At 41.0% G+C, this 26681-nt stretch overlaps 1 protein-coding gene across 2 annotated transcripts in view; it reads right to left on the reverse strand.

Annotated features, from left to right (window-relative positions):
* CTDSPL2 (CTD small phosphatase like 2) overlaps window positions 1-25779 on the reverse strand; it is a 32762-nt gene extending 6983 nt beyond the window's left edge. The window contains exons 1-10 of one of the 2 annotated variants that reach the window (XM_032945690.2): window positions 25625-25749; window positions 12584-12726; window positions 11215-11426; window positions 8164-8293; window positions 5866-6006; window positions 4562-4807; window positions 2136-2262; window positions 1423-1534; window positions 721-807; window positions 91-153 (exon numbers count right to left, since the gene is read on the reverse strand). In XM_032945690.2, coding sequence (XP_032801581.1) covers window positions 91-153; window positions 721-807; window positions 1423-1534; window positions 2136-2262; window positions 4562-4807; window positions 5866-6006; window positions 8164-8293; window positions 11215-11426; window positions 12584-12614 — 1149 coding nt within the window. In that variant the 5' untranslated portion in view covers window positions 12615-12726; window positions 25625-25749. Of the gene's footprint in view, window positions 1-90; window positions 154-720; window positions 808-1422; window positions 1535-2135; window positions 2263-4561; window positions 4808-5865; window positions 6007-8163; window positions 8294-11214; window positions 11427-12583; window positions 12727-25624 lie in introns of both variants that reach the window. The other variant, XM_032945699.1, reaches the window with a different exon arrangement.
* Window positions 25780-26681: the final 902 nt, after the last annotated feature.

Consider the following 26681-nt stretch of genomic DNA (forward strand, 5'->3'; position numbering starts at 1 on the left):
TTCATCAGATGTGCACAATGAAGAGCTTATCAAAAGAAAGCTTTTACGTACTGTCAAAAGATTACCATAGAATGAAAACGTTGTTCTTACCTCATATATTTTTGACATTCTTTCGAGAAACTCTCGAAAGTGTGGCCTTAACCTTACATATACCTGCAAAGAAAGCAAAATGTCAATTACTATTAGATTTTATGAAATATTAAAAACCCCCAAACCCAAAATACATTCCAACCCTTATATTGTGTGTATATTTAGTCTGTGTCCCCAGCTGCCCAGCATGGGTTGAAGCCTCATTAATGAGAAACAAACCTTAAAGGTAAGGTCATGAGTGTTTAAAGTACTCTAGTGCTATGTCCATTGTCAGGTCCATACATTTTAATAAGCGAATGCAATGACATCACAATACTGCACGATGGTCGCTGCACCTGGTCAGAGATTTTTTAAGTATGTCTCATTAATAAAGCTTCGAATTCATGTCTGACAGGCCACAACATGCAGATTTGGGGATAGTTTTTGCAAGAGATACTTTTTGGGTTGTGTCTTCCTTTAACACAATAACATGTAGAGAAATGGTTCACTCTGTATGGACACAAACTGGCAGAAATACGAATAACTGTTTTTCGCGCTTTAATGAAAATACACCGATGGACCAAACAGCGATCACATTTAGAGATCAGTGTACTTTGAAGCCGATGTGTGTGTGGGTGCAGTTCGGGTTACCTGGTAACTGACGTCCTGGAAGAGAACGGGGAAAGTGAGTGCAGCATCCTCCAGCTCATTCAGGCTGCAGTGAACCAGCGTCTCGTCCTGTGTTTTTGTGTGTTTTAGAATGGTGTAGAAAGACAACCGTTCTCAGCATACAGACAATGGTGAACATTCCAAATTGATTTTGGTGCCAAAGTATCAAGGTCCAGACAGGTGCCATTTATGTGTAAAATGTGGTGGAGTGGTGGCCTACTAGTTCATGCAATGCAATGCTATGAACCTGGCCACCACAGTTTGATTCCTGGCCATGACTAACATGAGTGGCTCACTATATTTTAACCCATCCTGGGCTCTCTACAACCTTCACCAACCAACACTGACCAGGGTGGAAAAGAATGGTCAAACAAACCCCCCATGCACTGACATTGTGTTTAAGGCCTTCATCCAGCATTAGATTGACAAAGGGGAGTAAATATTTACTTTCGGCTTACTGGCCTTCCAAACTTATATTATTTTTTTCCTCCAATGTTATCCAGGAGATGAAAACTCTATGGGCCGCTGCCAGATTTGACCCTAGGAACTTGTCAGTGTCAGCCCAGCGCTCAAACTTCTGAGCCAGCTGGCTATCTCTGTAAATTAGTATTTATATTATTCTAGACGTATCAATGAGGAAAAAAACCCCAATAATGTATGGCCAATTTTTAGTTAAACACTCACAAGGTCCAGCACCAGAGAGTACTCCGGAGTGCTGCGCGTTTTCAACGGAAGCGCAGGTTTCCGAGTCAGCTGGTCTTCACTCAGTGGTGGCAGGTGCTTAATAAAATAGTACCTGTGGTAAAATAACACGTGTGCAGAAACCACATTTCCATTACACTCTTTCATAATGGAAATACACTTTTATATATTTTTTAGATAAATGATAGTTCAAGAGTGACTTTACAAATTCATAAAAATAAAAGTATTTTCTGTAATTTTACATTTCGAAAAATAATGTTAAATTGGGTTCAGCAATATCCTATAACATTTCAAACCTTAACTTAAAATTACATTTGTTACACAAATGCACAAAGGCCTTTTTAACCAGGTGAAAAGTGTGAGGCTGGAAAAATAGGTGAAAGGTGTTTAAAAGTAAGCTCTATTAGGAAAAAAAACTAGAGAAAACATTTTGTTCGACTACTGCACCCAGTATGGACAACAGCAAGCAGCTAAACCTGTACCCCATCCTCTTAGAGATCAGAAGCATTATCAATACATGCAGTTCTTGAGAGCAACAACCATGACAGTAGTGGAAAAGAGACAAGGAGGTAAGAAAACAATGAGAGAATGTGCATTTTTTTAAACTATCACTGCAGAAGAAATACAATATTAACAACTCTAGGGTTGTCAAGTTTGATTTCCAATAGAATCCAGCTGAGAGCTTTGATACGTACGGGTCAAATACATCCCAGTCCTCCTCGTAGTTGGCTTCAGGTTGCACGGCGGAAGGATCAGAGTACACACTTTCTGCTGGGGGCATCAGCACCCGACTTGTGTCACCTGGAGCCAGGCCACTCTCAACTGCACATTACACACAAAGAATTATGAGCACATACACTGCATCTAATGTGTGGTTGATTGCAATGACTGTTAATTTTAAATACTTTGTGATAAAAAGCTGACAAGTTATTGACATTTTCAAACAGTACTGGAAAGGAGAGGGTAATTTAATATAATTAAATACATTCCCAAATTGAATTCCAATTGTGCTACCAGTGGCATGTTATAAGATGAAGTGTGAATTAGGATGCTACATTAAGCTGTGCATCGGCCTGCGTTAAAAAAAACAGTCCATGGAAGGTTATATCATAGAACTACTTCTGAGATCCCATCAAGTGATCTCTTATCCACACTAGGGGGCTGAACGTTCCCACACGCTTTGCTATACAGATGCTTGCCGCATGCAAATCAAACCACAAATTCTTAGGGTTGGAACTTTCGCTTAATTATGCCAAAAGCCATATTCAATTATAGATTTATTTGTGCAATCATTGGTGACTAGGCGAAGACTATCAACGTAAGAACATGGTTTAATCACCGAAGGCGACCTGGATATGAACCCACATTCTGAGTGGTGCCAGCTCAGTTAACTGATGATCCACCATGGGTCACCCTCATGGTAGGGTATTTTTTTTTATTCTTGTAACCATTCATACATCTCACTACAATATGTGAACAGGGACTATGTACTACACATGGGTATTTAATTCGGTAGATGGCTGTTGAGAAGTGCCAATTAAAGATGCTGTGATATTCTTCTCCAAAGCAGGACATGCAATCGTAAAGCGCTTGTGGTGGGGTTAGGTGTTGGACTATGCAGATGTCATCATGTGCTGTAAAACTCTCAACTTGTAAGGCTGCGAGGTGCCCAGAAGATGGCAGTAGAGAACATTAGTTCATATATATTTTTTATCTTCATTTTGTATTGTTTGATTCTTATTTTTAACTGAAAGAACCGAGAATAAGTCTACATTATAGACTGCCAGTACGCTCACTCAGGTTAAGAACCAGGCTACAGTCTACATTATAGACTGCCAGTACACTCACCCAGCTTAATAACCATTACTACAGTCTACACTATAGACTGCCAGTACACTCACCAAACTTAATAACCAGGCTAAAGTCTACATTATAGACTGCCAGTACACTCACTCCGATTAACAACCAGGCTACAGTCTGCATTAATGTTTTTATTCACTCTATTTTTTATTATTATTTTCTATCTACACGACTTTACCAAAAGAACCAAAGAATATCAGTTCCTGACTCGAGTATTACTGAATTCTCATGTTTCCTCCGACATAAAAAACACTCACTGGAAAATATTTACTGACAACCCATTGAAGGACCAAACTGAAAGAGACTGCAGGCTTAATGAGACTTGTCAGAATAAAGGAATATTATAAATTCCAAACGAGATCAGATGTAGTCGTGAATTGACAGGTCTCCATTTTAAAGAATAACATAAAAGGGATCTCAGTCTTCCCAAATCATTATTTCTCACTAGTTCATAAAGCCTGTCTTCGCCAGGCAAAAGTTTTCAATAAATATAATAAACCTATGATTTTTTACAATTTTTATCTACGATCAGACACTAACAACTTCTCCAAAAACGTGTATTTTTCCGCAAAAAAAAAACTTTAATTGTTGATGACTTGATTCAACTTATGTTTAAAGATGTACCCATCGAAAACCGTTCAATGTAAAAATTCCGTTCATTTTTTTAAGATAAAGAACACAAATTTATTAACTTACTCTATGAGGGGAAGCTGGAAAATGTAACCATTTTTGAATTATTCAGATTTGAACATCATAAAATGCATATTTTTTCATTCAAAACCGCTTTAATCCAAAATATCTAAAAAACTATGATAGAATGGTTCTCACTTCAATTTTATTTACTGTTTAACGTTCTATCAAACAAAAACACCTGCAATCTTATATTTTGAATGGTTTCTGAATGACACGTACAAACATGTTTATATGGGGCACTTAAAATCGAGATTTGGGGGCCTTCAAATAAAAAAAATAATCTCAGATTTTTCCTGTTGTGTACCAAATTTCAGCTTTCTATCTTGTCGGGAAGTATCCTAGAGGGTTTTGAGACATACATGCACACGAAGGTCTGTATATAGATACAGCAGTCTTGTTGATCTCAACAGTCAAGTTTTCTCCGATTGCCAACTTTTAACATTCGTATGCAAATCAATCCCAATACAAGTTGCACATGCTTGATAATCACTGGAAACTGCACCATGGGTTTGGCGGGTGGGCATTTGAACTGCAGTTTGAGAAACCCAATGTGCAACACTGTACGAACCCGTGACTTCCGGTCCCAGTGGCATGGATGGGTAGGAAGGTGTGCCGTTGCTCTCACAGCCAACATTTTCGGTTGTGGCACCATCCGTGGCACCACCGCCGCACGGGACCACGCAGCTGCTGATGGTGCTCGTGCTAGTGGGAATCTCGATGGGGTGCTGCTCCAGGTCAAGCTGCCGAACCACCTCTTCCGCCTCAACGGCCTGGTCGTCCGGCGTCTCGTCCGAGCTCGGCTCGCTCGCCTTGCCTGATACATGCAAACACAAATAATGTGACGCTGGGATGCAGGACAACCTTTCATTGTCTGTACGATGAAGGTTCATCATGATGCACAGTGGTCAAGGTGACCACAAATTAACATAAATTTTGCGCATTAATATTGGTGTCCATGAGACTAAAACCAATCTAATAAGAGTTCACAGTAGAACAGAGTTACCAAAACTCCAGTGCTTGTTACCCACCATGGTCCATATTTCCATTTTCACTAATCTTCTCAATATGAGTATAAATGAAGTGGTTCCGCACTGCACATACCAAATTACTGCTTAAAAAAAAATCTAACTTGACAGAGTACCGATGCATATTTAATTAAATAACTTGAACGTGTGTCCTACATGGTGGAGATTGTATTTTTTCAAATTAAAATGCACTGTAAATTTGACTTAGCACTCTCTACATCATGTGGTATTTATTTACCAAGCATATGGCATAACCAGCAGGAAACAAATTGATTTATATTTTAACTGAGAAGTGGTAGGCAGACCATGGTACATTATGAGGAATGCAGTTTGGTAAAATCTGCAGATCTCGAATCCAATTAACATTAAATACACAAGCATAGAACCTCACATGGAGTGAAAGTGTCATATGTAATAAGATCACGGTGCTGTTTATACCCAGAGCCAACATATACGTGCCTGCTTGTACATTTTAGCCACGTCGTGCTCGTTAACTTTAAAATGTCATTTCTGTTCCGTAATGTGAAGGGGACAGCACCTCATTGTCTCATCAGAAGAGCTCAAAATCAACACATTCATCAGCGAATTGTTGTACCCTTTTACTTAACCAGGAGATTAAATAAATCAATTGAGACACGTGAAACATTGCCTCCTTTGAAAGGGCAACAAAAACTATTGGTCACAGCACCTCAGCATATGTTGATATTTACATGGCATGCATCAATCCTCAAGGCTACATTGTGGCTTCATACAGATCCTCAAAAATATGCAAAAAATCCGATGGGTGTCTGCAATGAACTCAATAAATTACTCTTAGGTGTGCTGATAGGAGGTTTGTTATCCTTACCCTCTTTTCCAGATGAGAAGAAGTGGAAGACGGGAGAGAAGATAGTTCCCAAGAAAGTGCTGCGAGGGGGGCTGAGGACGTCAGGGTTTCCCGTAGGTTTCTCTGCCACCTTGGCTACCTTCCCTGCAGGTGGGGTGGCACCTGCAGTAGAACAATAACACACAGCGGTCTCTTTAACATAATGTATGCCCAATACAGAATCGGACAAATACTGCTATGTTGCATACTGATGTTGGTAGAAAATGTGTCATGAACCCATGACAGGAATGTGGAATTCCCACTACTGGCTCAGGACTACCAATGAAGGTAATTAATGCATCATGCTCATTTTAATTGAAGCAGATATATTTTTTCTTCTCCCTCTGTATAAGAGGACAAACATACCCTGGTAAGAGTGGAAAACAATAGGTTGATGTCTTCAAGCTGCACAATCAATGGGAACTAAAAACCATTCATTTAGTCAGAAAATACTCCTTGGAGTTTCTGCGCATTTTCACAAATGAGAGAATATGTGAGAAAACTCATATATACAATACCACACAAAAATACACAACAGAAAACTCATAAACACATTCATGTTTCTAGCTCCATTTCATGAAAATCAGCTAGGAATATTCCTCAACCATTTATATGTACACACACCTTAGCCAACGTATAATATAAACATACATGTTAACATCACTTGCTTAACTTTAACACTGCATTGATTACATACGAAATAATGTGCTGTGGCAGCAAACTCAATGGGATATCATCCATAATACCGTTTGTTTGGGTTCGATCACGTAAATATAAATGGGTTATTAAACCTGCCACCACCCAACACAGCCAATTAGTAAGGTTTGTCATGTAAACAGAACATGTAAATGTGTTACTACTACAGCACACCGATGTGTTGGAGAGTAAATCCAATCTGAGTACGACGTTTCGCCAGTAATTAAAACTAGCATCATCAGGCGGCAGCCAGATTTGTTGAGAAATCCTCCTGTTTCGTTCGTTAAAAAGAGGGAGAGATGTGATGGCATCACTTGTAAGCCATTCACGTGTGAAGGCCATTCATGTGTGAAAACTAGTTACTACTGGCCAAGAGTAATTGGATAATCTATCGAAATGGAAATAAAAAACAAATTTAACCGTTCGGATAGCTACAGGCTTAGTGTTGCTTGGAAGCGAATAATCAAATAACACATTGTTTAAATGCATGCCTATACAGGTCAGCATACATCAATGGGGATTACCTGTGAGCAGACAATAACGGGTACTGCTATTTTAGAGCACACAAACGACAGGAGGTACAAGAACAATGTGCATGCATAATGTATATGCATCATGTATGTTGATTACCAAATGAATAACCCAACTGGTAATGAATATTCTTTGTAATTTATAAGCATTCATTCATCCCCCCCCCACCCACTCTGCCCTTCGCACGTGAAGGGCTCACAAGTGACGCCATCACATCTATCCCTATATTTAAGGAACGAATCAGGATTTCTCCGCAAATCTGGCTGCCGCCTTATGATGCTAGTTTTAATTACTGGTGAAACGTCGTACTCAGATTGTAAATGCTGTGAATTTACTCTCCAACACACAACGGCTGTGCTATACGAGAAACGAATTGGAATGTTCTGTTTACGTGAAAAACCTTACAAATTGGCTGTCGGGTTTAAGGACACATTTATATTCACGTGATCTAACCCAAAAAAAACCTGTATTATGGATGATATTGGTCGCGAAAGCCTACGTGTAAAACTCAGTGCGATATCGTTGTATTTTCTGTCTGCTATAAAACTGTGAAGGGTTATCTTTGGCAAAGGCCACTGCATTTCCCCAAGGAGCCCCTGTCAGTGTTCAAGTGACAAGGATTAGACTTCAAACCTTGGACCTGGTGGTGCCTGGCCATTCATTAACAATTAACCATTTGCAAAACACTGCCATCGATTGTGAATAATCCAATTAATAATATCTAATCAAAGCTGCCTAATGTATTACAAAATTCAAAAAAATTACGACATTGTGCTACCTTCAAAATAAAAGGAATATCAAACCTCAGCTGTCATTTACAGTGACATTAACAAAAACTAAGTGTAAGCACATTCAAGCAACAAGGATTGCCCCCCCTTGTCATGTGACCAAACACCTGAAACTTCAAACACCTGAAACTTCCCACTGTCACTAAAAGTAATGCTTTATTTCTTTAACCACTATTCGCAAAATAAAAAATGTTTAAAGACCGTGAAAATGTTCAGCCTAAAATGAGAGCCATTATTTGCACAGTGCCGTGCTGTTTGCATGCACCTCCGTTGAGCTGGCTCCTCCGACGAGTGCGGACAGCACGCCCGGTGCCTGGGTTTAGCTGTGGTGTGGAGGAGATGAGAATGTCCTCCTGCTCCACCTGTAGACGGCGCTTCTTAGCTGGAGTCTCATCCTGGAAAATATCATCATTTTTTCCATTAAACGAAGAGAAATGGGCCTTTTGCATATGCCAATGAGCAGAAGCTTTCAAACAAGTGGCTAATATTAAAAAACAAAGTAATGCCAATATCATATTTATAAAATAACAAGCGTTTTTAAAATACAAGAAAAAGCGTTTATATGTATGCATGGATTCTGGAATGTTTTCCATCAAAAATGTTTTCTAGGGGGTAGATAATTATTGAAATAACGTTACTTTTCATCTCTTTCTCACCCTCACCAGCTAGTGTTCAACCAAATTCAAAAGGAAAACGACAAATTAGTGCATCCCTAATACAACACGAATGGGTTTACAATACAAGTAATGCGTATTAGTAAAGCAACTTTACAGATAGGCTGAAAATGATTTAGTGTTATGGGGGACATATGTAGTGTAAATGGGACGTAGCAGTGACATTGTAGTTAGAGTGCTGTACTATAAACCCAGCACTCTAGGTTTGATTCCTGCGTATGGCCAATGGCTAATATCAGTGGTGCGTCATATCTTAACTGATCATGCCCCCACCTCTTCCACAAACCACCACTGACTAGTGTAAAGTATGGTCACACAGCACCCTCTATGACTGAGAGTGTGAAATGGGCCTCTATTCAGCAGTGTAAATTATATGAATTAACTTATTTGGTATATCGTATTGTGTTGCTGTTTATCCAATGCAATAATATCACAGCCCAAAACAATATTTTTAGCAGCACCATTGTTAAACAAATAGTCCTTTACAATTTTATTTGCGTAAATAAGTTGTTTGAGTAAAAGGAGGTTTGGAAACATAATGATATATTATGATTTTAGCTCCTTAAATGAATTACATTTAAGACGTACCTGTTCTACATTTTGTTTAATATATGAATTTGAGATGTATCAAATATATGTAGAAATTTTGCATTTATAAAAAGTTGATTAAGACCATTTACTGAAAAACTATCAAAAATATCCTTTGGTCTATGCTTATTTCAAACCAATTTTTTTAGTTGGATACTACATTTTTTGCCCTGTATTTCATGTGTTATGATTGTGCAGGATAACCATAGTTGTCGGCTGTATATCGTTTGTTTCAAGAATTCAGTTTTATGTCAGGAAGCAATGAAAGTTCATTGTGTGTGTTGTTTTAGACACGGCAGAGCTACAAAATATCAAAAAGGATGATCCCAGGAAGTTCTGCAATAAAAAAACCCCGCACACCACCAGAGGGCCCCATGCTTTAATATTCTGTCAGCAGAAGACCATAGGAAGTGGGGGAAGGGTACTGAGGGGAGAAAATAAAGCGAACTTTGGACTCGATGCACTAAACTGCCAATACAACTCATCAAGTCACTTGAACGGTTCCTCATGATTTTAAGTTTCGCAGGCAAATCTCCTAACAACTCCAACATGAGGTTGCCTCAATCTCATTAGAGCCGTTTCATTTGACATTGTATTCAGTTTGCAATTACCGTATTTTCCCGCATATAATCCGCGGGGTATACCACTTTTTACAAACAAAACAAGACCCTGCGGGGTATATGGAAGTGCGGGCTATCCCAAAAAATATTTTGCACGTGTGACATGTCATAACTCGTTACATTTTTTCATGGTAGGACTATCCACTATGCAACACTTACCTTTGACTAAAGCACTGCTGAATAAACCACTCACACTAAAATTGCACATGTTATCACGTTTTCAATTAATTGTTTGTACAATTAAACGACAATGTTTGAAGTGCGTGTACTGTTTACCGGCGACGGGAGAGCTGGGGGGAGAGAGGTGGGAGTTGGGGGGTGGGGCAGCTGGGGGGAGAGAGAGGTGGGGGGTTGGGGCAGCTGGGGGGAGAGAGAGGTGGGGGGTTGGGGCAGCTGGGGGGAGAGAGAGGTGGGTGGTGGGACAGAGCAAGATCTGTGGTGGTGACGGGAGAGCTGGGTAGAGAGGTGGGGGGATGGGGGGGGCAGCTGGGGAGAGAGAGGTGGGGGGGTGGGAGGCGAAGCAACGTCGTTACCGTAGTGCTACTATTATCTGCGCAGTGTGCAATCTACCAGTGCTAAAACTGTACTTACCGTACTCATCTACCAGTTATGTGTTATTTATTGGATATTAACTTTGTTACTTATTTACTGTTTTAAATTCACTCGTTTCCGGTTAGTTTGTTTTCTTTGTGCACGTTATGATTTTAATGTTAACAATTGATAGTGGAATGTATTACAAATGTAAACTTCGTATTAATGATGGAATTAAGCTGCGGTAACGACGGTAAAGATATTCATGCATGCGGGGTATATGGAGGTGCGGGCTATCTGAATTTTTTTTACACAAAACGATATTCTTGCAGGGTATATGCGTCTGCAGGTTATATGCGTATGCGGACTATATGTGGGAAAATACGGTACCCAGCATGTGTTTAATTACCTTGTTAATTTTTTAAATGTAGTGAGTCCAAAAACAATTAAAAGTGAAACGATTATGTAAATAGATGGGCTAAAGCAAAGACAACAACGGCCAATGCATCGATTACATGCAACAGAGCACAGAATCAATGGATAGTGTTGTTACATCTTGGGGTAAATATGTTATAATCACTGTCAAAAAGTAAGTTAATTGTTCTAAACCAAGCAACTTCAGTTTGGTTCCCAGCCACGGTTAACAAGTGATGAGAGATATCTGAACCAGTCCTTAGCACCACCTTCACCAATCTGCACTGACCAGCATGGTAAGGTATGGACCTACAACCCACACAGCTGACATTGCATGCGAAGCCTTCGTCCAGCAGTGGCTTCACAAAAAGCGGTACACACTAGGCAGTCTGAAGATACCAAATGATCAGACAATGTTGCTGTACTTCCAACACTCATATTCACAAATGAAAGACTGCCCATCAGTGTAAAGTGCGAATGGACTCTCACCGTCTTGGGTGTACTGCCTTGGATTAGCCGCTTGATGGACGCAAGCAGCCCAGTGGGTTCGTTGCCGCTGTCGCTGTTGGGGCTCTCACTGTCCTTGCACTCCGTGTGCCGCCGCTTGAGGTTGGACGCTGGCCGTGCCCCGGCCGGAGGGGCCATGGGCGAGCAGCCCCTCCGTGATCTCAACTTCATGCTGCAGCTCTGAGCCTTCCAAGCTTACGAGGCAAAAAGAGAAAAAGCGGACAACATATCACCACCAAGCTTGTTTCCTGCAAGGAGACTGCAAAACATATAAACATATATAGACTACTAACATACTCAAATACAAACTACCATTTTACTGTTCAGATTTATTAAGCATCTAAACACACATGTACGTGGATCACAAAGGTTTTGGTGGATCCCAGGACAAATCAGAACAAACGCTAACATACGCTGACAATTTTCTTTACAGTTGATGGCAAATAAAAATCCATAAGAATTCATACATAAAAAATAGAACAGCTTCTACCAATAGATGGCACCAGTACTTTGTGTATACTCTATAGTGGTAATTATTGTTGATCATAACGCTGTGGTAGATCGAGGATCATGTTGAGATCCACCAAAATGTATCAGTGCTTGGTGTAATGGCCATCACTGCTTCAAAAGCTCAAAGTGGATGGGGAGTTAGAAAACATTTTATTCACGATAAAGTCTTTTCGGTTAGATCACGTAAATTTAAATGTGTTATTAGCCCACCTCAACCCGACAGAGCCAATTTGTAAAGTTCTGTTTATGCGACTACCTTACTAATTGGCTGTCGGGTGGAGGTGGGTGTAAGACACATTTACGTGATCTAACCCAATTAACTTTATCATGTATTGGTGAGAATTGTACGTGCAGAATTGGCAAAGGGATAGGTGTAAATAACTAAAGGTGCAAGAAACAAGTTGAGGATAGAATGTCAGTCAAAGGCAGAGAAGAGGAATGATTTAATATTGCATGTGAACAGGCGGAGAGGCAGGAGTGAAGACAATCAGTAGGACTTCCATACAGCAGGGACAGCAGATGAGTCATCTCACATTGAGCAGAGGTTTCAAATACACATTCACAATTACGATTCAAATATTAGCATTTTAATATTTAAATAATATGGCTGGTTACATCGTTTGTCGGGACTGTGGGATTGTAACTGCGAAAAATTATGAATCTATCACACTTTACAGATCACAATGAGAGATGGTTTATGTGTATTTTGCACAAGTCGAAGTTCTGAAATGTTTGACTGTTTGTACTAGAATATCGTTTATTCACACTGCAAATGCAAAAAACATTAAAATCGACACTAACCATACACGCATTCAGCAAAACAACTCAACTGCAAATATACCTGCAAAAACATCACCCATGGTCGACTGCATCACAATCAAATATAAGAAGTATATGTAAGCACCATGCCCCCCAGAAATAGCCTCACCACCCAGACACAGATAAGAGCACGGTGGCCTTGGGCTGGCAGTGAATTCCTGAAGTCTGAGGATGAAAGCAAGGATGGGATGCACATTGTGTAAAATAAGACATTCTGCCAATATGTGGTGATATTCAAATAATCTACATGAATTTAACAGCCATTGAATAATTCTTCATCTCAATTGATAATTATATGTGCAAGAATATTCAGCTACAAAAAAATCGAACTCCAAAAGCACACACAAATTTGAGAGAACCCTGGGTTTGGATTTTTGAAAAGTCCAGAAAGCCCAAATTTTCAATACAATCTATGTCAAAAAAACATATCTATGTGTATGTACTAAAAAGTATATTGTCTATATATAATACACATTGGTGTGTGTTAGTATGAGTGCACAGGCCTACGAGTAATTTGTGTTCTTTGCTGCCTCACCTGGTTCTTCATGTCAACAACCTTGTTGGAGCTGTATGACAACAGCACAGACCAGTGATAGGCAACCTAGACTGGCCAGTGGACCACGTAAACGGATCTCCACCACTTCAATGGGCCGCAAGCTTAAAATCGTGCTTGTGCACTAATCATGACCCCACACATTACCCGAGATACACTTAAACCAGGCCACAATGAGTGGTTCCAAGGGGCGCAGGTTGCCCACAAGTGACAAAAACGATGTTTTCTTGTAAAGAGTGTGCAGACACAGCTTTAAAATGTGTAACAGCAATATTTTGAATATGCATACATGAAGCGAGTGCAATCAGTGTTGAATAGGTTGTGGTTATAATTCTTTTAATGGTAACTTTTTTTAATCGGCGATAATGTAATGCGTGTATCTGTGATTTGGCAGCACAAAACAGTCTGATCTACACATAGTACTGCTATTAATTTTAAATATTTCTCTAAAATACAAAGCTGAGTTGCAACTTCTCATTTTTTATTGTAGTCTTCAAGATAATTTTTTCAAGGACATTCTTTTAAATTGCAGCATGTACACTCTATTCAGTATTCCACACACATGTATATAAGTATAAAGAAAAAATAAAGCAATATCCTTCTGAAAAGTACTGTGCTGTAAACAATATGTTGAAAACTCTTGTCATTTCATATATAACACATTTGCGAGCTTAAATCCAAACTGAGTCACCCAATAAGTCATAGTTTTCCAGTATAAATTTCAGGTACTGTATTACCGAGTATTTTTTTGGGATGATTGACAGGTTTTCTCTGCTGTTCACATAAGACTGTTGGTTACACTTGATGTGGGATTTGGGGAAAACCTAGTGCTGACATTAGATTATCAAAGTAGAGTTTAGCTTAAGCCGCCTAAAATCAATAAGAACCCGAGATTAAAAAGCAATACCAACCTGCATTCTTAAAACATATATACAGAATGCAAAATTCTTTTGAAATATGAAATGATTGTACACATTTATTAAAAAATAAAAAAATGAGTTTTGAAATATGAAATCATTCAAGTACACATTCAGTACAAATCACTTTACCATAAAAATACATTTAAAGGTGGAAATAGTTTTAAATGTACCAGTCAATCTGGTACAGTACCATGTATACTGGCACATGTAAATCATGTTGCAAACTGGCTTGCAGGACTCATTTTTGAATGGAGAAGAATGCACAACAGCTGTACATTTTTAACAGGTATTGTATTTAGCAGTCACAGCTGTCGGATGATACACCTTTTAAATATAAAAAAAACAATCCATGAGCAAATAAAAAAAATCCACCTGGCAGACAGCTTTAATTTCTTTAGGTTTCATTTTCGTGGAAGTAACACACTTTCATTGAAATTCCAATACAAAGCTAGATGTAAACATGTCCGTATAGAATACAAGTTTGTATAGAATACAAGCTCTTAGATAACACACCTCACAGGAGGAAGAAAATACTTTCTAATGATCCTACATATTGTTGACGATATACACTTTCAGTATAAACATATATTTCAGATAAAATGTATGTGAAGTCCTATTATGCTGCAGTGACTTGTAGTAAAAATCAGCATCCAAGTAATAAATGTATCAGTGTTTGTGTGCCCAGTAAGGTACGTAGGGCTGACAATGATTTGGGATGTGAAATTTACTTGCCCAGGAATTTTGGTGGGGTGGAACAGTACGGTACACACACTGAACTAATTTGAATTCATATTTCATCCACACCTGTATGCCATTTGGCCAGTTAGATGCATAAGGGTTTATGCTGCTAGAAGAGGTCTAGTTTTGAGCATTCAAATACAACAAAATAAACTCGCTCAACACTAATTCTGCATACAAACACAAAGGTTTACAAGGGTAACCATAATTTTTACACTCGCAAAGTCACAAAAGCGATGGGAATTTCATTGACAATAAAGGTTTTTGGATCATTAACCCACTACCACCCGACAGCCAATTTATAAGGATCGTCATGTAAAAAAAAACGTGCCAATTAGTTACTATGTCTGCACACCGGTGTTGGAGAGTAAACCCACAACATTTACAATTTGAGCACGACGTTTTGCGGGTGATTATAGCCAGCTTTATCAGGCGATCTGCAAGAATATGAACACGTCTTTCTGTTTTCGGTCTTAAACCGAGTAAGATAATGTCATCACTGTGTGGCCTGTGTGTGAAGTAGTAACTCATTGTCATGTTTTGGTCACATGACAAACCTTACTAATTGGCTGTGTCGGGTCGTGATGGGTTAACGACAAATTTAAATTTACGTGATCTAACCCAAAACCCCCTCATTATTAATATTGGTCGCAAAAGGCGAAGCGTCCAACTGAATTTCATTCAGTAAATTTTTTCAGGTGTCATAAGTTCGTTTCATTTGTATTAACAATTTGTTTGTAATATAAAACATTGTGCATATTTGCCAATAATTAACCCATTGTCTTTTATATGTATATTGACAATCCAAAAGGTATAAAGCGCAAAGAAATGCATTCCAAGTACAATATGATTTGAAAAGGCAATGAAAAGGTCTCGTTAACACAAGAATGTGCGGCGCGCTTGCATGAGGTGCATCTTAATCAGGCTCCTTGTGAATTGTAAATTTTGGTTAAAAAAAACTTTTAAAACCAAGTAATGCCACTACTTGATAGGGCATGGTCAATTAAAAGTGATATCTACTGTTAGGGGAATGTCACAATCAAAATACACAACAATTTCCTCATAATTTTATCATTAAATATTAATAACCTGTATATCTGCTCCGTTTAAAATAGTACGACTGTAAGCTGTCCCTTGTCCAAATTATGTAGTGTATATGCATTTTATGTGTTAAATTGGTGGTCTATGAATTGAATATCTTATCTATGACTCCAAAAACACTGTGAAAGTAAAACTGTATTCATAGTAGGCAGATATCCAATACTTTCCATTAGCTCCAGTACACATGTGGAGCCATGCCAAAATGTGCTAACCTGCAAGACATTCCTCTGGTTCTTTCCCTTGAGACCTTCCGCTCAAGAAGGAAACACTGTACAGTACAGCAGGGCTTGTACAGTTTACACAAAACAAAAAAATGGGAAAAAATCCTCATACACATGTACTGTACAATGCACCATGAAGCCCTAATTTCCAACCACTCCCATAACGTTGTGACCTAAAGATGGTTTGGATGCACACCTGCCATATAACATTAACTCTAGGTTTTTTTTACAGAACTACTTTATCCGTGGAAAATTCTTAGGAGTCTGTGCATCTATGAATATGTTAACTGTGGCCAATGAAAATTCACAAATAAGCTCAAAAGAGCAAAACTTAATCACATCTGCATTCTGAAATGTGTGATTAACTTTCTCCGCTTTAGTAAAAACTTCTGTTTAGGTTGAAGCCATTTTAAGCATTGCACCAGAAAGAATGTCCTAGAAATGGGCACACCACACCAACAGTAATTCGTTCAGACATGGAAGCCTTTTGCTGTGCATCGACAATGATTCCAAATGCAAGGGAATGATTCGCATTATCTCCAAACAGGGAGTGAAATCCGTGTGAAGGTATGTATTAAAACATTCCTCTTGCTTTAAATAGTGTGGACCAAGAGAAGTTCCCACATTTCCAGATGTGATGGACTGCATGGTCTACAGTGAGGGAAAAAAGTATTTGATCCCCTGCTGATTTTGTACGTTTGCCCACTGACAAAGAAATGATCAGTATATAATTTTAATGGTAGGTTTATTTGAACAGTGAGAGACAATAACAACAACAAATCCAAAAAAACGCATGTCAAAAATGTTATAAATTGATTTGCATTTTAATGAGGGAAATAAATATTTGACCCCCTCTCAATCAGAAAGATTTCTGGCTCCCAGGTGTCTTTTATACAGGTAACAAGCTGAGAATAGGAGCACACTCTTAAAGGGAGTGCTCCTAATCTCAGCTTGTTACCTGTATAAAAGGCACCTGTCCACAGAAGCAATCAATCAATCAATCAGATTCCAAACTCTCCACCATGGCCAAGACCAAAGAGCTCTCCAAGGATGTCAGGGACAAGATTGTAGACCTACACAAGGCTGGAATGGGCTACAAGACCATTGCCAAGCAGCTTGGTGAGAAGGTGACAACAGTTGGTGCGATTATTCGCAAATGGAAGAAACACAAAAGAACTGTAAATCTTCGTCGGCCTGAGGCTCCATGCAAGATCTCACCTGTGGAGTTGCAATGATCATGAGAACGGTAACTACACGGGAGGATCTTGTCAATGATCTCAAGGCAGCTGGGACCATGGTCACCAAGAAAACAATCGGTAACACACTATGCCGTGAAGGACTAAAATCCTGCAGCGCCTGCAAGGTCCTGCTCAAGAAAGCACATATACATGCCCGTATGAAGTTTGCCAATGAACATATGAATGATTCAGAGGACAATTGGGTGAAAGTGTTGTGGTCAGATGAGACCAAAATGGAGCTCTTTGGCATCAACTCAACTCGCCGTGTTTGGAGGAGGAGGAATGCTGCCTATGACCCCAAGAACACCATCCCCACCGTCAAACATGGATGTGGAAACATTATGCTTTGGGGGTGTTTTTCTAAGGGGACAGGACAACTTCACCGCATCAAAGGGACGATGGATGGGGCCATGTACCGTCAAATCTTGGGTGATAACCTCCTTCCCTCAGCCAGGGCATTGAAAATGGGTTGTGGATGGGTATTCCAGCATGACAATGACCCAAAACACACGGCCAAGGCAACAAAGGAGTGGCTCAAGAAGAAGAAGCACATTAAGGTCCTGGAGTGGCCTAACCAGTCTCCAGACCTTAATCCCATAGGAAATATGTGGAGGGAGCTGAAGGTTCGAGTTGCCAAACGTCAGCCTCGAAACCTTAATGACTTGGAGAAGATCTGCAAAGCGGAGTGGGACAAAATCTCTCCTGAGATGTGTGCAAACCTGGTAGCCAACTACAAGAAACGTCTGACCTCTGTGATTGCCAACAAGGGTTTTGCCACCAAGTACTAAGTCATGTTTTGCAGAGGGGTCATATACTTATTTCCCTCATTAAAAAGCAAATCAATTTATAACATTTTTGACATGCGTTTTTTTTTGGATTTGTTGTTGTTATTCTGTCTCTCACTGTTCAAATAAACCTACCATTAAAATTATAGACTGATCATTTCTTTGTCAGTGGGCAAACGTACAAAATCAGCAGGGGATCAATAACTTTTTTCCCTCACTGTATGTTTAACATACATACCATGTGACACCACGGCCAGCAGAGTACTGCCGGCTTGCAATGTAGAGAGATGTTTTCTACAGCATACAGTACATGCATCCTCATACAACCACATACACGCTGCACAGAGCATCATCTATTCAACTGCATTTGTGACAAGAGGCACATCGAATCTCGACGTCCAAGAATTGTATCCAACACTCTACAAGATGCAAACTAGTTTTAATATAACACTGCCGTGAAAGGAAAAATATATAATAGGTGACGTTTGAGGCAATGGTCATTCTTCATAGCACAATATGGGCTATTCAAGGGCCAGTGGCTGAAACGTCACCTATTATATAATTTAAATTTAAGACAGTGTTATTGCCGAACGCGTTGAGTCTTTTAAATTTGTACCTGTGCACCGCTGCAAACGCATTACAAACCACTAGTTTTAAAGGTCGCCTTCTTACCGACTCGAAAGCCACACCAAGCCTGAGTGACATTCCCTGCACACCTCACTTGTTTTTGAATGCTTTTTGCGTGCATGTGCACGATGCCACATGTTGGAAGAAAACGGCTTAATGTAAAAAAAGCTAGCATATTTATTCATGCAACCCAAAAGTAAAGCGATTTAGATCAAATGCAAGGTGTTTCACTGTACTTGCAAATAAAATGTGCTATTGTATGGTACAATTATACATATTTTACAATTATCATTAAGATGTTCAGCAGTCTGGAAAAGAGACATGAGGCCCATTCAGATAAGCGTTTTCATTAAATGCTCCCATGTGACATTTTTTTCAAGTATTTTACAAACATATTTCCAACAAATTATTCTTACAAGTTCAAACTTAGTGTGCTGCTATTCTTTTCAATCGATTAAAAGCCCTGACATCAGCTTGTGAAAAGGAACATAAAAGCACTGCCATACCTGTTAAAGTAGAGTTTTTTTTCTTAAATTCACCTCTTTAATATACAATTCCTCTGCACTGCATTGGTAACCCTATAACATAATGACAGAAATGTAAACAGGAACAGCACTAAAGCTTGAAACTGCACACCACATGTCCACCCACCCACACATGCCACTTTACTGCCTCCATAAGTACACCCAGCTAAACCATATAATATTTTATTCTTTTACAATATCTGGAAAGCAGCCAAATACTATTTATGCAGGTAAGATTCTACCCAAAAGAACTAGGTATAGTGAAAACCAGAGCATACAGTAAAACCTTGGCTAGTGGGACTAACCGGAGGGAGCCATAGTACAGCTATCTGAAAAGTCCAGCGTGCCATTTCAATTAAAATCGAATGAAAACATTACATTGATGTATGTGTATACGTCTCTCCGGTGCTGAAAGATCTGCAATGGCTTCCGGTCTGCTCGCAGATCACATCTAAAATCCTCTACGAATAACATAACGCCTTGGATGGTAGCGGTCTTACTTACCTCTCTGAAATTTTGGAGAGATATGCTACCAGAAGTCTCAGATCCTGGATGCAGAGCCTCCATGTAGATCCTCGGTTAAGGTGCATTGCTTTAGGACGGCACTCGTTCCATTATTTGGCTCACAGCTTTTGGAATGATCTCCCCATTGTCATCATAGAAGCTGGTAGTTTATACACATTTAAAAGGTTGCTTAATACCAATCTCTTCGGTATAATACAATTCCCTATTGGGTGATCTGTCAGCTTGATGCCACTATTTGATGGTCGGTTCGTGAGGCTTGTTATTGCGCTCAGGGAGTGGATTCATAATATGGGTTCGTGGTTCCTCCTTAGGGTGAGTTCCTAGCCCGGGTTTGTGGTTTCGGCGTGTTGAGTTTATGATTTTGTGGTCTAGGTTTGTTGGATTGCGAGTTCACGTTTGTGTGTTCGTAGTCGAGGTTTATGGGTTTTTTGCCTAGGTTTGTGGATGTGTTGTCGGAGTTTGAGGATTCTAAGTACGGCTTTGTGGGTTACATGTCTCTGCGTATAGCGTGTTCATGGTGCGACGTGCTTGTCACGTTTTGTTGATGTGGGTTGCACCATGAATACCATCTGATAAAGTGTTGCCGTTTTTAAAATCAGGCTAAAGATATATTTTATCTCTTGAACATATTTGAACGAATGTGTATACTTTTTAACGTTGTGTAACTTTTATTTTATTGATCTATACTATGTTTACTTTGTGAAGTACCGTGACAATTGTATTGTGAATGGCGCTATATTAAGTAAATGTTCTGCAGTATATAGTGCAGTTATGTAATACTGTATATACAATAGTGACATGTAAGTACAGACCAAAAAAATTACAAATACTTACAGTAAAATGTGCTGTGTATTTATTGTGCTCTCAGAGGCATTGTCAGTAGGTCCAAGTCTAACACTGGTCCCACCATTCCCCCCCACCTCTGCTATCACCCTTCCTGTCATCCCTTACAACCCCTAAAGTAATAATAATGGGGTTTTTCCCCTTTTTTCTGGCAACAAAACTGAAACCGTTTTACAAGGATTCATGTCTGCATTAACCACAATACCTGCAGTCAAAATGCAAAAAAAACATACTATGATAATATATGCATTGTCCTTGAAACTGATTGGTCCACACTAAGGGACGGCTTTCTTTTGAGCCTCGACCCAATTGGGTGCTCGACCATATGACGTCATGTGGTCCACACCAAGGGACGGCTTTCTTTTGAGCCTCGACCCAATTGGGTGCTCGACCACATGACGTCATGGGTGCTCGACCACATGACGTCATGTGGTCGAGCACCAATTGGGTCGAGGCTCAAAAGAAAGCCGTCCCTTGGTGTGGACCAATCAGTTTGAAGGACAATGCATATATTATCATATATTATCATAGTATATTATCATAGTATGTTTTTGTCTGCATTTTGACTGCAGGTATTGTGGTTAATGCAGACATTAATCCTTGTAAAAAGGTTTCAGTTTTGTTGCCAGAAAAAAGGGGGAAAACCCTATTATTACATTTTGGTACTGGCAAAGGAGGTCTAATGATGTAAACCCCTAAAGTATTAGCACATATAAACATTCACTACATTTGACAAATTATAAACAATGTTACATGTTTTAGGTAGTTTTATATGCATTATATATTAAGTAAATTAGTCTACATGTTATATAAATTATATTTCATTTCTAATTATATTTCATTTATAATTCCTATAATTGAATATGTATTACTGATTTATTTTTATCAGCCGACCTGGTCTGGCTAAATACAAAATCTGCCGAGCCAGGGTCAGGCTAGCTGCGGTTTTACCGTATTGCTGTGTTGCATAGCAGCAGTTGCATTACCATGTTCATTCTGAATCTGTTCTGAATAAGCTAACTTTCGAGAACAGATCTTACAGGCTGTTTGCACTTGCTAGAGTAAAATACTATCCAGTGCTTTTCAATCATACGTAACTCAACTGCTGAATAAATATATAGTTCTCCATGCTCACACAACCATCAACAGTCCTGTGTGGATGCATTTATTCTCGCCAGCATGCAATACTTAATGTTTATGCACATTTACACAAATGTGTATCTACATGATCAAATTGCATTGGCTGTTTGTTGAAGCGTTTAATGGCTCGATCTCAAGCCAGTAGTTTAAGGTTTGAGTCAGAAAACATTAATATAACCACTTTCATGTGCTTGATATAACAGCCACACCAATCTCAAGCTAGTTCCAGTTGACAATACCTGTATATATTTGGTTGGACAAAACTGGTCATGGTCTACTCAAGCTTTCTGAAAGACTATCTGAACCAAATTATCCCAAAACCACCGGATATTGTCATATCACAGAAGCCTAAGCATCATTTTCCCTGGCTAGTACTTGGATGGGCGACGACGATGCAAGTTGTTATACACTTGCAGAACTACAGGGTGGGCAAGAGGGCAGTTCAGCAAAATCGAATGCCTCCAGGTCGATGTTCGACACTTTCACCAACCCGCACTGACCAGCGTGATGAATTATGGGCACGCCCTCAACCATCAGTGGACTGACAAATGGGCCATACAAGCGCAGATCTTATTTAAATGTTAATGGATATGCTGATCAACACACACCATTGGATGTGGCTATTTCTTTTTTTAACAAGGTATGGAGTCCAAACAAGAATTATATAAGTTACTTAGTATACACAGTATATATGTTGAACTTATTTTGTACTGTATGTAGCCAACCGTGCTAATTGGACTGCGATCTTCAGATGAAGAGCATATATTAATTAGGAGTTTCATAAATGTGGATGTTCATATTTTATATTTAGACTGAATTATTAATTGAAGTGTACTTTGTCTTTTGGAAACTTGCAACATGGCAAATGTGCTAGTTTAATTGTACATATTCAAATTCTACTGCAAATGCAAGCAATACATTTCACATTTACTGATTCGAATTAAAATAAGCAATGCAAATTTCATCTGGGACAACTGTAATTACAAGTGGCATTCGTTTGTGTGCAGTATACACAGGATCATGGTGTTGTGATGTGGACGCAACATGAACACTAACATTAAGCCATTACTGAACTTTATTGTGCAATTACTTGTATTAATACACTTAATCCTGTAAACGGACATCCATAATTTTAATCAGCAGTTACACTTTCACAAGTGCCATTCGCCAAAATACACTCCACGAACATTCAAGGGCAGCCCGATAAAACAAGTTTTTTTTTACACAACAGCAGCCACTACAGATTGATCTAAATATGGATACCCCACGGATTTCTTATGATCCTCTTACTTTTTCAACAGGTGATCAAATTGTGAAAGCGATTTCTCCATATTTTAAGAGTGTTCAAATATTTAATTTGTACATTGAAAAACAGTGGGAGACATGTAGAAGATATGAAATAACATTTTTACTCAATGTGTAATTGTTAGTTGGGTTTTTTTTATAAATGAATCACCCTGTATCACTACCCTGAGCACTATGCGGCAGAGCGTGCATCTCACACTGAGATGGTGAAATAAAATCCCACGTAGGGGAAAACTCAGCTCATCATCCTTTGAGGATTGGTAAATGGGTACTACTTTTTGGGGTTTCTATAAATGGGTCACCCTGTGTTAGAAAGCCAATCATACAACAGTAGCCACTTACGACTGGTGGCTTGGGCTTTGCCTCTTCCAATTAAACATTGGTTCATCTTCTTTGGTTCTTTCGGTAAAGTCACGTAGAATGAGAATAAAATAATAAATTGATCAAATAAAATAACGCAATAATATTCTCACGACGTTTCGGCCACAACACAAGCGGCCTTCATCAGGTGAAGGGGACGAGACTGTCTGGAGGTTGCCATAGAGTGGAGCAAGCGGGTCCCCCTACAACACGTGCGCGACTGGACGAGCGTGAAGCGGCCGGCGGTGTCAACGAACATTGCCGCGCCGTGTGCGCACCGAGTAAACAACGAAACACACGGCACTTGCACACTCCACAACCCGGACGGGTGGGGGGGGATGGCGAAACTTAATACTTCAGGTGGGCTCGCCTCTGCAAACATTTGTTTGAAACAGGTCATAATCCTCACCCCAAATAGACCCGTCAGTTAAACTGATCAGAACCCGAAATCAGCCCAATGCAAACCCCAAAGAAAACCAAGAGCAAACTGACTATAATCATTAGAAACGGACTATAGTATAACCAAAACCACAAAACTCTCACACCCCCGATCCTTAATCGACCCAATCACAGACCCTACACCAGTTTAACCCCCCCAAATAGACCTTAACCCCAGACATTAAGCCTAACCCCATACTCTAACCCCAAATACTGTACACCTAGAACAGACCCAGCGCCAAAAATGTGGAAATAAGGCTGGGCCCAAACGGTACCGGGTCTCCCTCTCACCCACCTCTTCCCCGCGTCAATGTGATCGTTTCGTCGCACGCGGGAGTCCCTCGACCACCCACTCAGTCTCCTGTATCAGTGCCTTCCTCCCCACAGGGCATGTCATCATCCCTCCTGAGTTAAGTCGCGTGCACAGCCCCCCCCAACCCCAGCCCATGCGATCCCTCCTGCAAGTCGCGTGCGCAGGGGGCGATCGCCCTCCTCACCCTCCATGCGATCGCTCTGAAATTTTGCGTCAGAAATCGCGGGTAACCGAGATATACAGTACTAACAACTGTCGCCACAAACCCTATACGCGATGGCTCAGGAAGGTGGAGATAGAGATGAAGAGGGCTGGAGAGTCGCGTGCAACATGTCCCCCCCCCCATTCCTGGAGTACCCCCCAACACCGAATACCCCCCTTGTGGTTCTAAGTCTCCCCAACCGGGGTCTCAGACTACTCGGGTCCCCCTCCCTACTCCCCCCCCCCCCAATACCTTCCCCCCACCCGCGTGCGCTCGGAGTGTCACGCGCCAGTTTCGTGCACGAGCGCCAGCGGCCCCCCTCCCTCCGCGAGGACCCCCCCCCCCCGTGCGCTCGGAGTGTCAGGCGCGCCAGTTTTATGCACGAGCGCCAGCGACCCCCCTCCCGTGCGCTCGGAGTGTCACGCGCCAGAGTTTTATGCACGAGCCGCAGCGGCCCCCCTCCCTCCACGCGGACCCCCCCCCCGTGTGCGCTCGGAGTGTCACGCGCCAGTTTCGTGCACGAGCGCCAGCGGCCCCCCTCCCTCCACGCGGACCCCCCCCCCCCCGTGTGCGCTCGGAGTGTCACGCGCCAGTTTCGTGCACGAGCCCCTTCGGCCCCCCCCTACGAAGACCCCCGCCCCCCCCCCCGCGTGCGCTCCTCCGACTCGCGTCTCCCGCGCGCGGAACCGTACGCAGCCTCGGCCTCGTCCAGGCGAGCACCGCTTTAAATAAAAAAAAATATACAACCACCACCACGTATATCTATCTACACATACACACACGAGCCCCGTCCACAAGAGACTCGCGCGCGCTTTAATATTACAACACAAATTGCATTTGCTTTCTTTTTTTAAATGAAAAAAAAAAGATCCCCGCACAAACGGTGGCTACGAGATAAAAAGAGTGTGCGATTCAACAGGGGTGGAATCGTTGTCCAGCTCGGCCGCGCTAACAATATACTAGTTTGATACGCCTTTTGCAACATGCGCCGTTTGTATTTGTATTTAAACCGAAGCCCCGCCCGGCGCCGCTCGGCGTTTGGCGCCAGCTGAGGAGGCGGACGCCGAGCTTGCGCGCTTCACTCACTCCCCCTCGCTCGCTCGCTTCCTCAGCCGCTAACAACAACAAAAAAACACCCCCGGCAAACTAAGAACAAAGACGCCCGCAATCGGCGGCGAGAGACGCGGAGGTGTTGCGCGAGGGCGCGGAGCGAGCCGCCGTGGCGCTTACCGAGCTGCGGCGCTGGCGGCGAAGCTGTGCGAGCGCGGCCGGGGATGATGTTTACAGTCTCCGCTCAAGACGCCATTTCCCGCGCACGAACGACGTGCGGGGAGGGGGGGGTGGTAGACGGGGCGGGGCTGTGGGGGGTGCGGGGGGGTGTGGGGCAGCGGGGACCGGAACCCCGCCCCTTCGCCGCGCCTGGCTAAGCCTCTACCATGGCCCTACCCCCCCCCTTCTCTCTCGCTCTCTCTCTCAACTCCAGCAGCAGCAGCTGCTGCTGTTCTTGCGTATGGCAGCAATCGGTTCAGGAGCTAAATGCCAATGTCGAGGTCTGGTCACCACAACGAGAGGGCTTCAGGAGAGAGAGAGAGAGAGTCATCGTGTAGTTGTGCCATTCCTTTGGACGTCAATCAAAGTCCGCAGTTTGGGGTTGCAATGGTTACAGTCGCACGACAGTGGCTTGTCTTTAATTTGCATCTACTTGTTGATATCTGGGATCACAGGAGAGGGATGGAATTAGTCCATAGGTAAGAAGAGAACTGGAAGCACCGAAGGTAGCAAGACGTTAGTACAAGGCTATCGCCATGGAGTCAACATTGGGGGGGACCAAATCTTCCAGGGGGTCTGGGGGTCCCAACCCAGAAAAATATCTAAATTTCAAAACTCATTTCGTGCATGCAAATATTTAAAAATTCACTAACACATGGGATGGACTTTTTATTTCTTTTTTACAATAATGCCTAATCGTGTATTGTATTACATTGCTCTGTTTTTACTTTTTTACCATTTCTTGTTTCATTGTATGTAAGGTTTGAGATTAGGGATGAATAAAGTACAACCATATCCACAATCATATAAACAGAAATCTATTCATTGATTTATATGAAGACAAGTCCAGATATTGTGGCCGAGGTTTAGCAAATTGTTGTTTTTATTTACGTAGCATAGCAATTATTATTACTTTTTTTATATTTGTATAGCAATATATTGGGGGGGACATTTTGATCATATTTGAATATGGGGGGGGGGTGTCCCCATATATTATAATTGCGGCCTTGCGCTAGTA

This window comes from Petromyzon marinus, chromosome 1, assembly GCF_048934315.1.
Source record: "Petromyzon marinus isolate PM22_M1 ecotype Great Lakes invasive population chromosome 1, UKy_Petmar_22M1.pri1.0, whole genome shotgun sequence".
Lineage (NCBI taxonomy): Eukaryota > Metazoa > Chordata > Hyperoartia > Petromyzontiformes > Petromyzontidae > Petromyzon > Petromyzon marinus.